Source organism: Mytilus edulis, chromosome 14 (genome assembly GCF_963676685.1).
Source record: "Mytilus edulis chromosome 14, xbMytEdul2.2, whole genome shotgun sequence".
Lineage (NCBI taxonomy): Eukaryota > Metazoa > Mollusca > Bivalvia > Mytilida > Mytilidae > Mytilus > Mytilus edulis.
In genome coordinates this window covers 50,670,350-50,683,303 of record NC_092357.1, presented here as the reverse complement: position 1 = coordinate 50,683,303, position 12,954 = coordinate 50,670,350, and the positions used below count along the sequence as shown (strand labels likewise).

General features: G+C 33.3%; 1 protein-coding gene across 1 annotated transcript in view; it reads left to right on the top strand.

The window, feature by feature from the left end:
• Positions 1–464: 464 nt before the first annotated feature.
• The window catches only part of LOC139502559 (pre-mRNA-splicing factor CWC22 homolog), a 29,482-nt gene continuing 16,992 nt past the window's right edge, over positions 465–12,954 (top strand). Inside the window, exons 1-2 of the mRNA XM_071292055.1 lie at positions 465–564; positions 9,221–12,866. Coding sequence (XP_071148156.1) covers positions 557–564; positions 9,221–12,866 — 3,654 coding nt within the window. The 5' untranslated portion in view covers positions 465–556. The remainder of the gene's footprint in view (positions 565–9,220; positions 12,867–12,954) is intronic.

Here is a 12,954-nt window from a genome sequence, read left to right as displayed (position 1 = left end):
CAAATTAGGTCCCCAGGGGGTATATACACATAAAATATATATAATTGTTACAACATACAGTATTGTACATGACATTCATATAATAAACCTTAATTATTCTATTGATATAAATTCATACAGCCGCCTAGCTATTATATGCTAAATAAACTGAAAAGTATTTAAGAGTTGATACTCCATAGATGTGGCAAAATAATTTTTTTCTCACTTGATTTTATAAAATTTTTGCTGGAAATGTATAAAATTTTTAATATAAATGATCATAAATCGCATATTTCAAGTTTTTCATAGACGGCAATTAAAATGCTTATTTTATATGATAACGCTCTATTTCTTTTGATAAAAGGGTTGTGTTTAATGCAGGTAATGATTGTTTTACATTTTCCCAGTATTGTCAATAAATCCCATGGGATATCAAGCGGCCGTGATTGGCAATGTTGTCAGTTGGTGATTCGAGAAAAGGCCGCGGGATATACAGATAGTGTCAAAAATATTTTTAACCGGAAGTGTATTTTTTATAGAAGAAAACGAGAACGGATGAACTTCGTTGAACTACAATATGCCGAGGTATTTTGTGTTATATTGTGAATTAATAGGGATAAATGACATGATCCAAGCCATAAACATTTGATATAAACCTTTAATTATTACTTAACGTAAACTTTGATTTTCAAAAGACTTATTTCACGTAATAAACATGGATTTTTTATGACAAAAAAATCTGAAAATTTCAGGAAAAATTATTATTTGTGAACAAACATGTTGCAGGAACAAAATAAATGCTTTTATGATATAATTAATAGAGAAGGTCACACTGAAACGAAAACCTATACAACGAAAATCAAAAATATTGTTTCATTCTTCACTTGTGCCTTGTAGAGAAGACTATACTAATGTACTTAGAAAGAAAGAAAATGCAATTGTCCTTTGGCTTTTCAATTTCATTCATTGATCTTTATACAAATTGGTTTTGGTTTTGTAAGCAGAAAGGTTAAAACTATAGTATAGTTCTGCAAGCCTGACCTGACGAATCCAGGTCTGTTCGCGCCCATTCACGTTCGCACCCACACATGTTCGCCCCCTTTCACTTTCGCACCCTACATGTTCGTGCCCAATTTCAATTGTCAAGTGTATTCTTATATTTGTTGTCATTGTCTCAAAATAAAGTGAGACAGCATTTTTTTTTGTGTTGAATAAATCTAAATCATGTTTTGGATAGTGTATTGTTAAATTTGTTTTTAATCCTTTCTAAATAAAGTGGGATTCTGTCAACGTTTTATTTTGTGTTGAATAATTCTTAATCATGTTTTGGTTAATGTATTGCTATAACTTCTTTCATTGACTTGTTTCAAAATGAAGTGAGATTCTGACTACGTTTTTTTTTTTGTGTGTTGAATAAAATTTAACATGTTTTGGTCATAATAGTGTATTGCTATATTTTATTGTCTCAGATCAAAGGGACCAAGCATGGCTCTCGTCGCTTTTTCTGCGAGATGCTTCTTGTTTGCTTTAAATGAGCCATTTTTAGAAAAATAAATCCCAAGATAATTAAACTCATTTACAACTTCTAAATCAGAATTACTAAAATTAAATTTAAGATTAGCAGGTTGTCTACCACTGCAAAAAATCATGATTTTAGTCTTATCTACATTGACTTTCATTTTCCAAACATTACAATATGATTCAAACTTTTCTAATAACAAATTAAGTTCTGTGGCTGATTCAGCCATTAATACAGTATCGTCTGCGTAAAGAATTGCAAACAATTTAACATATATATCTAGTTCGTCTTTTAGGGCATCTGATATAGTCTTTAAGCCTATCAAATTCCCTTTACAAAAGAAATCTTCCAAATCGTTCAAAAAAAGCGAAAAAAGAAAAGGGGATAAATTCTCCCCTTGGCGTAGACCAATGTTACTTGGAAAATAATAAGATTTTTCACCATTGTATGACAAGCATGATTTAATATCAGCATACATGTTATGAATTATTTTATACATATAACCATTAATATTATTTACTAGCATCTTATACCATAAAGCATCTCTAGTCACTGTGTCAAATGCTTTCTCAAAATCGACAAAAGCACAGAACATTTTTTTCTTTTTCAATTTCAAAATTTCAAAAAAAGAGTGTAATGTAAAGATACAATCAAAAGTTGAGTAACGATTTCCAAATCCACATTGATTTTCATTGAGTAGTAAAACTTCATCAGAGAACTTTCCAAGTCTATTACTTAAAATAGCTGTAAATAATTTACCCATACAACTTACAATAGTTATGGGTCTATAGTTTTTAGGATCAAACTTATTGCCTTTGTTTTTATAAAATGGCTTGATCGTTCCAATCACCCAAGATACTGGTACTATTCCAGTTCTAAAAATCAAGTTAAACAATGCAGCATAAACATCAATAAAAAAATCGCCAGAAGTCTTAATAGATTCGTTAATAATCATATCATCACCACAAGCTTTGTTATTTTTTAAATTCTTAATACATTTTAATATTTCTTCTTTCGTATTTGGACTATTCAAATTATCATTCAGTTCACTCATCAAATTTGTATCATTAGTTGGCAAGTCAATTGGATCTGAGTTACCTGAGTTTAGCTCTTTGAAAAAATTTAGTAAATCCTCAAAATTAATATTCAGTTGTTTTGAATGTTCGCGTTGGTTCAAAATTTTCCAATACTCTTTGGTGTTTTGAGATCTAAGATTTTTTAATTTTCGAGTCATATCTTTTTTATGTTTTTTAATAGCCTTGTCCATGACCTTTTTATATCTTTTCTCAGATTCTTTAACTTTATTAGATAATAAAGGCGAAGGCCTCGTCTTCAGTTTGCGCTTTAATTTCCTATAGTTCTGTCTCTCAAAGGAGTATGTTCGATAAGGTCCTAAAATGGCCCCCTTTTTTAGCGTAAATTTCAAATTCTGATTTATTGACCAATATCACGATAAATTATAGCTAATACATTGACTAGATAGGATATAAGCAATTTTGTTGAAAATTTTACGTTTCTGCGTTTCATTATGACGTCACAAGTTGTACTCATATTGATTTTTCGTGAAAAAATCAATGAAAATGGGTAAATTTCCAAAGATTATTTGACAGGAAACATAGAGCGCATACGTCGACAACAAAGATCTTTTAAAATAATGTTTGTGAAGACATTTAACATGTCTTATTTAAATATTTAGTTTGTCGACGCCTGCGCTCTATGTTTCCTGGTCCTTTATTTGGTTGAAATCCAGCTGATTTTGTCAAATTTCACCAAAATCCCTTATCTTGACCTTTTTGGGATGTAAAAATCAACGTGTTAGAATTAAACTTTGACAAAAAAAGCTCTGTTTAACTTTCTCACATGTCTCTAAGGCAACTTAAAACAATTATTGTCTTGTAACCATGAACTTTATAATTGGGGCCAAATATGGCACTTACCGAACTTACTCCTTTACACTCAAGGTTAAACCAAGGTTTATCTCCCTTGTTTTTGTATGCTCGTTTTTTCGACTTGTCTGATCTCGTTCCTAAAGTTTCCCTTGCGGATTCTATTAGGATTAATCCGATCTCATCCACAAAAGAGTTTATCATGTCATCATTAATACTTTCCAAATTTACATTTACTAAATCATGTAATAAACTGTGAAGTTTTTCAAAATTTAAATTCTCTCTAAATTCAGGTTTCTTTTCATGATTCCATTTATTAACTTTTTTATTTGATTGACTAGTAAAATTATTCTGTTCAATACTTTCTTTTACAGATTGATTACAATTCAAACATATAAACAATGGACAATGTACATCTGAATACAAATGCGAAAATTCTAAAACGTTCAAACTAATAATGTTTTTAATAAAATTAACATTACATAAACAGTAGTCTACTACACTTGCGTTTCTACAGGTAAATTTTCCAGCTATATCAGTAGCTAGTCTTCCATTCATAATAAATAAACTGTTACATTTGCATAACTCAAGTAATTGATTACCGTACCGGTTTTTTCCTTTGTCCATACTATTACGATCTATAGGTATATTAAAAAGGTTAAGGTTACATACATCATTAACAGATACACATTCTAACTCATTATTTTTATCATTTTCGTCATTAAAAATATAATCTTTCTCACTGGCCGTGCGGGCGTTAAAATCACCAACCATAAATATATTTTCATATTTGGATGAGAGTTCTAGGTACTCGCTTTCAATTTCACCGAAAGCATCAGGTGACGAATAAGCAGTGTATTCTGGTGGAATGTACACAACACCGAGAATAACATCCCCGTCTTTGAATAATCTTGAAATCTTACACCATAGTACAAATTTACTATTTGTCTCAATTACTTGAATACAGTCAGAAATATTTTCCCTAAACCCGAGTACAATACCACCGGATTTCGCTCTAGATATCTTACGTCTATTTTTGGCTTTTATCTTATATCCCGGTATACAAATTTCATCCATATCGTCAGTTTTGGACTCAACAAAGCATAAAATTTCATGTTTTTGTAATAAAGTTTCGAATTCTGGGTATTGTAACTTATGTTTTAAGCCACAACAATTTATGTAAATGAGATTTATGTTTTGAATATTTGTAGATTTTGCCTGAGACAGATCTAAAGATTCACTGCTTAGAGCATTTGGATTCTCATCATCTAAAATGTTTGCATTTTCAATCTCAACATTAACATCAAATATCATATTAATCTGATCATATATTTCATCAGTACATGTATTACCCCCTACAGGTATATTACTGGGTGTTATATCTATTGTATTATAATCATTAGTACATAAGTTTATAACATTATATTGTTGCCCACTAAATATATTACAATCAGACAAATCATTTATAAGATTACTGTTTTCAACATGAACATCATTGGCACTTATATTTACATTGTCAATTTCCCTACATTTAGCACCAGATTCAAGACTTAAGTTCAAAGTGTTAAGGTGGTGCACTCCTTGGCGATCCTACCATCTTGAAGGGGTTGAGCTCGTGCGAGGCCGTTTCGTGGATCTGCGATCTCCTTGTGAGTTTGGCGTCGAATGTTCGTTTCCAGGTGTGGCATCGTTACGTTCTTCTAGGTGTCCTTGGCCGTCAAATGTGTCGATGTCATCGTGTATCTCATACAGTTCATAATCGATATAGAGTCGGTCGCGAACAAGTTTCACATTTCTTCTATTGTACTTTGCTTCCTTCATGATTGGATATAATTTTTTCCTTCTGTCTTCTATTTCTTTCGGAAAGTGCTGTTTGATACCATATCTAGTATTGTGTAGCCTGTAAGCATTTTCTAGCACATACTGTAAATCGGATTGATATAGAAATCGTGCGACGATTGGTCTCATACCACGCTGACTTCGTCCAAAACGATGGACATTACCAAATTCAATTTTGTAATCAATACCAATTTCATTATAGAGGAAACCTCGGAGAAGTTCTTCGGTGTTTTCATCTCTAACCCCATAAAGACCAGTAAAGATGAGATTGTTCTTCATAGAGCGACAAGATAAGTCAAGCACTCTTTCCTTGAGGTTCGCTAGTTCATCTTGGCAGTTACATTCAGAGGAAGTTCTACCTTGTGACTTTATTTCAGAAATGTCTTTGGAAACCTTATTTATGCTTGTTTTAGTTTTGTCAATTTCACTGGAATTCTTGTCATTGAGGCTCTTGTTTTTATCACATTGAGATTTTAGGTTATCGAATAAATTCCCTACTCCTTGTATGTTGTTTTCAAGTTCGGTTATTTTGCCTTGACATGTTTGTAAGCCTTTTTCATTTGTAATAACTCTACTTGTCAGAGATGTAATAATATTTTTTATTTCACCAAATTTGTCAATGCCTTTTTCGACCGACTGTAATCTTTTATCAATGCTTGATACTAGGTTTATAAAGGTGTTCAAAAGTAGGGGTACGCTTTGGTTCTCCCCATTTTCTTCTACAATCCTTCTACTCTCCTCCAAGAGCTGACGTGTTTCACTAAGTGACATTATGTATATGCTTTTTAGAATTATAGATGAACGTATGGTCAAGTGGTCAACAAGGTCCAAAGTCCAATTTCGATGACCGATTGTAACACCTCACACATTAAATTACGTTGTTCGACTTAGTGAATTGTTCTCATTATATGTAGGTGTAATGTTCTATTTTTAGTGCTGTCTTCAAATAAATTGCACAAAAGGTGAAAAATTAAATCATTATCATACGTTTATTCTCTTCTTCTCACCATGTAGTATATTGACTGCTGTTCCCTATGGTATATCAGTTATCTTCGTTCTTTTCGTTAATTCTACATTTTGAATGATTTTCGTCTCTCTGAAAATTCACACGTCCATTACGTCAAGGGGACATCACTCTCCTTGAATGTTTTACTTGTACAGCAAAGCAATTTATAACAACAATCATGATTTTCCAATTATTCAACTGGAATTTGAATTAAAATTGGGCGCGAAGGTGTAGAGTACGAACGGACCTTGGATGTGAACATGCGTGGTGCGAAAGTGTATTGGGCGTGAACGAACCTGACGAGATTTGAGATCTCAATGTTTTACATGTTTCTCTAACATTTCTGATCAATTTCGAGGCAAGACAGCCATACATCTTCTTCCAGGTTGTCCATATGATGTGTTGGTATGTGGTCCATTCGCCCTGATTCATGATGCCATGTAAATAAGTGACGTTATCCAATCAAAATGAATGTTACAAAAGTTGTTGCATTAGAATTAAAATAATCTTTTAGTAAAACAGAAACTGAAATTGAAAAATATGTTTAACGACTTAAATTAAAGCTTGGGTGTCTATATAAAAATTAAAGAAGCAAGTCAAAATGTCAAATCAGAGACAATTTCAACCCTGCACATTTCAAATGTTGCCAGTCCAAACAATAGAATAAATTTAATAGACTCTGAGTTTCTTTAATACAATTAATCGACTGATAGTTTTGAACAAATTGTTCCAATACATGATAACTTTGAAATGTCTTCCCCACATATATATCGATATAACTCTCTTCCATTTTAAGAATACTATATATTAACTGAGAAAAATGTCCACTTATCTACATAATATGAGGCAGGCATTACCTGTAATGGGGACGTAGTCTGTATGAATTATTTTTTTGTAACTTAAATATTTGTTAAAAAAAAAAGAAACGGAAATACCGTAACGTTTCCGATTTTGGTTCTGTTGTTACAGATTTTAGTTGTGACGTTGTTTAAATTATGATGTCATATGCAATGTAAACAAAGAAACGCTATCATTAGGTAACGTTTTTTCACATCAAGGAATTATAAAAAACGAAATTGATATTGCGTTCCTTCCTATTTTATACTAATCTGATAAATATATGTTTTACTCAAAGTTTCATGCAAACGAGACCGGAAAAGGGAAGTACATTGTAGATTTCTGTGCAGATGCAGGATTTCAAAACATGACATAAAAAAAATTGAACGATTTTGAGTTCATTAGTACAATGAAAATTTCGGGAAAATTTTCCCCGATTTTTTTTGGATTTTTTTTAATGAATTTTCTACTGTTATTGGGGACTTTTTCCCCATATAAATATTTAAAAACTTCTAAGTAGTTTTAATCAATTTATTCACAATTGCGCTAATTTTCGTATTTCACGTTTCATTCCTGATCCGATGGCATTTAATTATTAAAAGAAGATGTGGGAACGTGTAGCCTATGAACAGCAATTTGACTATTCGTACCAGCATGCGGCTACACGCAGACACTGCCTTTTCATTTATGATATTTATATGTCACATTTATGATCAAAAATATATATTTATTATAATTTATACATATTTATTATAATTTACATATATTTATTAAAATACATGAAATAATCATATATCTATCAAAAGTCATTTATTTTCAAAATTTACATTAATTAAATTCTTGGCTTCATATATTGTTACAATTTTTTTTAAATTTATTATTACGTTTATTTACTGTTGAATTGTGAATGCTGATTAGGCATAATTATGATGTGTTTGATATCACTGATTGTCGTATGAATTCGCCGTTTCAAAATCTAATGCATCCTGGGTAATATTTTCAAAAGCGTACACCAAAGCGTTTTGATTGGTTTAAAACGTTATAAACAATGGAAATTCAACCAATGACGTAACGTTATTTTCACTTTGGAGTACGAACAATGAAATTACCCATGATGCTTTAGATTTTGAAACGGCCAATTGTCTTTGGTGGATTAGTAATGAAAATAACATTTTTCTCAAATTAAATAGATAACATAATACATCATAAATAAATACCCAAATTGTAGACAGACTTCAACATATTCAAATACATACAGATGACTTAGTCTTCAGTTTGTTTTATATTAAATACATTGTAGTCCAGAAATTCATGGAAACTTATTTTCCTGGTAGCATCTAGACAACATGATACAAATGTACAACATATATAAATATTCTGCGAAATTGTAAACACACTTTAACATGTTTAACATATTCAAAATTTCAAATATATACATACAATGCAACATAATAAAATTAAAATCAGCGCAAAAGGACTCAGGGGGAACAGGAATCAGTGAAAACAGACCAGGATTAGGCAATAGGACATATCCTCCAAACTTCATAATGAATAACAATATATCGTCTTGAAATATAAATTTTATTTGTAGAATGAGGTGAGCAATTTTTATCCTGTTTTGAAAGGAGTACATATACAAATAAAATTAACATTTTGAGGCAATGTGTGGTTATTCTTTATACTGCAAACTTTCAAGTTGTTACCAAAGTTATCTGGGTCTTAACATTTGCAAACAATCAACACGGAGCATGTGGAGCAGATGCCAAATAAGTGAATTAATAAAGCCTGGATAATTTGTTTTACATGAAAAAAGAAATTGTGGTATGATTGCCAATGATTGATTGTTGTTTGCTTTAATCCGCATTAGTACAGAAAGGCTATATTGCATCGAGAGCTAATTGATTGCCAATGAGACAACTCCCCACAAAAGACCAAATGACACAGAAGTTAACAGCTATAGTCATGATAGTTCTCAGTACGTCCTAATTCTTTAAATAATTTATTGACATTATTGAATTTCCTTGTCTTTTGTAAACAAATTTTTGTCTGAATTGGATCTCTATTGTGGAATCATCAGTATTCCTAATGATTGTCAATTTCATTGTTCAAATTTTTATTAAAAGTATAATCTCAACAATATCTGTATATTTTTAGATTAGCAATAGATAAACGATCATCAAACAGTAAGACCAAGATATCTCATAGAGACAGTTCATCTGGTACCTCAGATTCTGATTCAGATAGCTCATCTTCAAGTGATTCCTCCAGCAGTTCATCAAGTAGCAGTTCTGGTTCCCATAAAAATAGGTCAAGAACAAACAAGACAGACAAGTCACGAAAATCGAGCACAGATTCCAGTTCTTCAGATGAATCCCGCGAGAGATATTTGAGAACAAAATCCAGTGTAAATCAACAGCCATTAAGGAAATCACATGATCAGAAACAAAGATCTCGTTCTCGTGATAGAAAAAGGTCAAGATCTAGATCATATGGCAAAAACAAACAAATTTCAAAGTTGAATGACAGAAATTCAAGTGGAAAATTGGTCAATGATTCTGGTAAAGAAAAATCAAATAAGCCTAGACAAAATTCCCCAAACAGACGCTCAAATCGTAGATCAAGGTCAAATGACAGAAATTCCAGACATAGATTAGAAGGTGCACAGCGATCATATGCAACCTTGATGGATGACAGATCACCAAATTTTATTCCACCGAGGTCAAGGTCACCAGATGATAGATTTAGAAGAGGTAGATCTCGGTCCCGTAGTCCAAGAGTAGATCCAAGATATTACGAGAGAAATGATCATGCTGATTATGATGATTTAAGACACCCAGATGATAGAGATCATGATGATTTTGTTAGACCTGATCATAGAAATGACTTCAGGGATTATGGTAGGGATGGTCCTAGGGAATATGGTAGAGCTGGTTCCAGAGAATATAGAAGAGAGGACCCTAGAGAGTTTAATCGAGATGATCCGTGGGAATTTGGTAGGGAGGGTAGTAGGGGTTTTGACAGAGACAATTTGAGGGATAGAAGACATGATTATAGAGAATATGATGGGGATCGTGGGAGTAGAGATATGCAGAGACCACGTGGGAATGATATCTCAGGGTCCAATAATATCTGGAGTTCACGTGAAAGAGGTGATCAAAGACAAAATAGACATCAAGAAATGGCAAGAGATAAAGAGTTTTTGGAAAGAAACAAATCAAGTTGGACAGATAATAATTCTCCAAGAGAAACTGAGAGAAAATCTTCCAGTAATAAAAACAGCAGCAGATCTCCAGCTCCAGGATCAGGGATGAAATATTCTAGAGAGCGTGAGACAAGCAGATTAAAAGAAAAATCCAGGGAAGATCAAAGGTTATCTAAAGAAAAAGGAACAGATGATCAGACAGATAATAAGTCATTAACAAAGGACAAGGCTTCAAAAGACAGAAAAGATGAAAGAAAGAGTTCTGAAACAAGCAGATCTAGAGATAAACACAGGGAAAGTAGGTCACCAAGCCACAGAAAATGTAGGACAGAAGACAGCTCCAAGGAAAGTGGAAAGCCTAGTGATAGCAGAGGCAGCAAAACAAAACATACAAAAAGTAGGTCACCTGATAATAGAAAGAATAAATCAGAAGTTAATGAAAGTAGGTCAAAGTCGAACCATGCCAGTGACACTAAAACGAGATCAGATGATAAAAGAATGGACAGTAAATCAAATCAAACCAGAAGTAGGTCACCTGATAATAGGAAAAGTAGGTCATCAGATGATAGAATTAAAGACAGTAAGTCAAGGACAGATCAGAAAGAAAATGAATTTACTAATAGAACAGGAAGTAAAAACAAAGGGGATTTACAGAAGAAAAATGATAACGTTACTGAAAATCAAGGTTCAAAATCAAGAAGGAAAAGTTCCTCATCACCCTCAGATAGCTCATCTTCAAGTAGCTCAGATGATGATAGCAGTTCTTCTTCATCTTCATCATCAGAGGATAGTGAACCAAGAACGAAGAAGACCAATATTAAACAGTCTTCAAAATCTAAGCCAAGACATGATAGTTCAAGTGATAGTGATGGTTCACCACAAAGAAGAAAAAGAGGTGACAAGGAGAAAGAAGGGAGAGGGGAATCATCACCAAAAAGCATCAGGTCTCCAAATTTGCAAAAAAGGGAGAAACTTGGAGATAGGAAAAGTGACAAATCTCTTAAACAGAGAAGGAGATCAATTTCTGATAGTCCGCAACGTAAAGAGAGCAGGAACAAGGAAAAGTCTTCAAGGAGACATGAAGCATCACGATCCCAGAGCCCACCAAAGAAAGAGAAAACTGTTAATAAAAGTCGGGAATCTTCATCTAAAAGACAGGAGAGATCTGATTCTGAAAGTCCACAAAAGAAGAGTACTACATCCAGAAAATCAGAAAAGATACCAGCTAGACATCGTGATCAAAGACATTCAGCATCTGCTAGTCCTGTTAGAAAAGACCACAGAGGATCTATATCTCCTAGTCCTAATAGAAAAAGAAGGGATAAGAAAAGGTCTCAAAGTCCAAATAAAGATAAACAGAGAGGGAGGAGATCTAGGTCCGAAAGTCCAGAAAGGGCCAAGACAAAAAGAAGTAAGGAATCTGCAACCTCAAATCCAGCACAGAGGAAAGAAAAAGAAGTTAAAAGGTTGACTTCAAAAACTAGATATAGTGATAAATCAGAATCGAGAAGTCCTCAGCAAAGAAAATCTAAGACTTCTGCAACAAAGAAAGATTCAGAAAACAAGCAAGATGATAGAAGTGGTAGAAAAGGAGCTGATTCACAAACTAAACTTGAAAGAAAGGACTCGCAGAGAAGAGGTAGAAGATCTAAATCTAGGAGTCCACCTCCCAGTAAAGAAGATAGAAAAAGATCAAGTTCTGGTAGTCAAACTGAAAGAAAAGACTCACAAAGGAAAAAAGCTAGTGCAGAAAGACCAAAAGACACTCCAAATTCATCTCCAAGGAAACCTCCCTCTAACAGTAAAGAGAAAACTGGGGGTAACACACAATCACCTAAAAAGTCAAAATCAAAGAGATCTAGTCCAGAACAGAAAAGGAGAGCTTCCTCATCTAATAGTCCTTCTCCAAAGCCAGTCACCAAAAATAGGTCAAGGTCAAGTTCTTCTGTCAGCCCTGAAAGGAAGAAAACAAAAGGGTCAAGATCGCTATCAGGGAGTCCACCAGGGACCAAAGCAGATCATAGAAAACATGGTGAAGACAGAAGGTCAAGGTCACCTTCATCAGACTCTTCACAATCACATTCATCTAGATCACCAAAAAAAATAAAAAGTCACTCAACAAGAAGCACTCCTGTCTCTAATCATTCCACCCATAGCTCAACTTCAAAACGGAGACAAAAAGACGACTCTAGCAAAACATTGGGAAGTGTCAAGGATCTTGAATCAAGGTCTCGTTCAGCTTCACCAGCTGTAAAAAATGCTGATTCAAAGAAAGAATCAGATCAAAATGATAGAAGTTTTGAGTCTCAAAAATCATCTTCGCCCCAAAAGCTGAATGCGAGTTCTAAATCTGGTGATAGAAATAGAAGTCTTACATCAGTAGATGAGGATCAATCTTTTGGAAATGAGCCAAGCTTTACGGTTGAAGCAGGGAACCAGTCCTTAGTATCAGAAGGCCCCAACACATCAATGGACAGTGTAAAGAGATTGGAACGCAAACATGACATGGCCAAGTTTGAGAGTGAGCCAGAGAGTGGTGAGATTACTAGCTCTGACAGTGAAGACGAGAAACAGCCAGCAATTAAAAGTATTATACAGGTATGTTGTCTTTTCTATTACTTTTTTAGTATATTGCTAAATTCTTACCACCAAAAATTATTGAAATCCATGATAACCAACAAGTCGA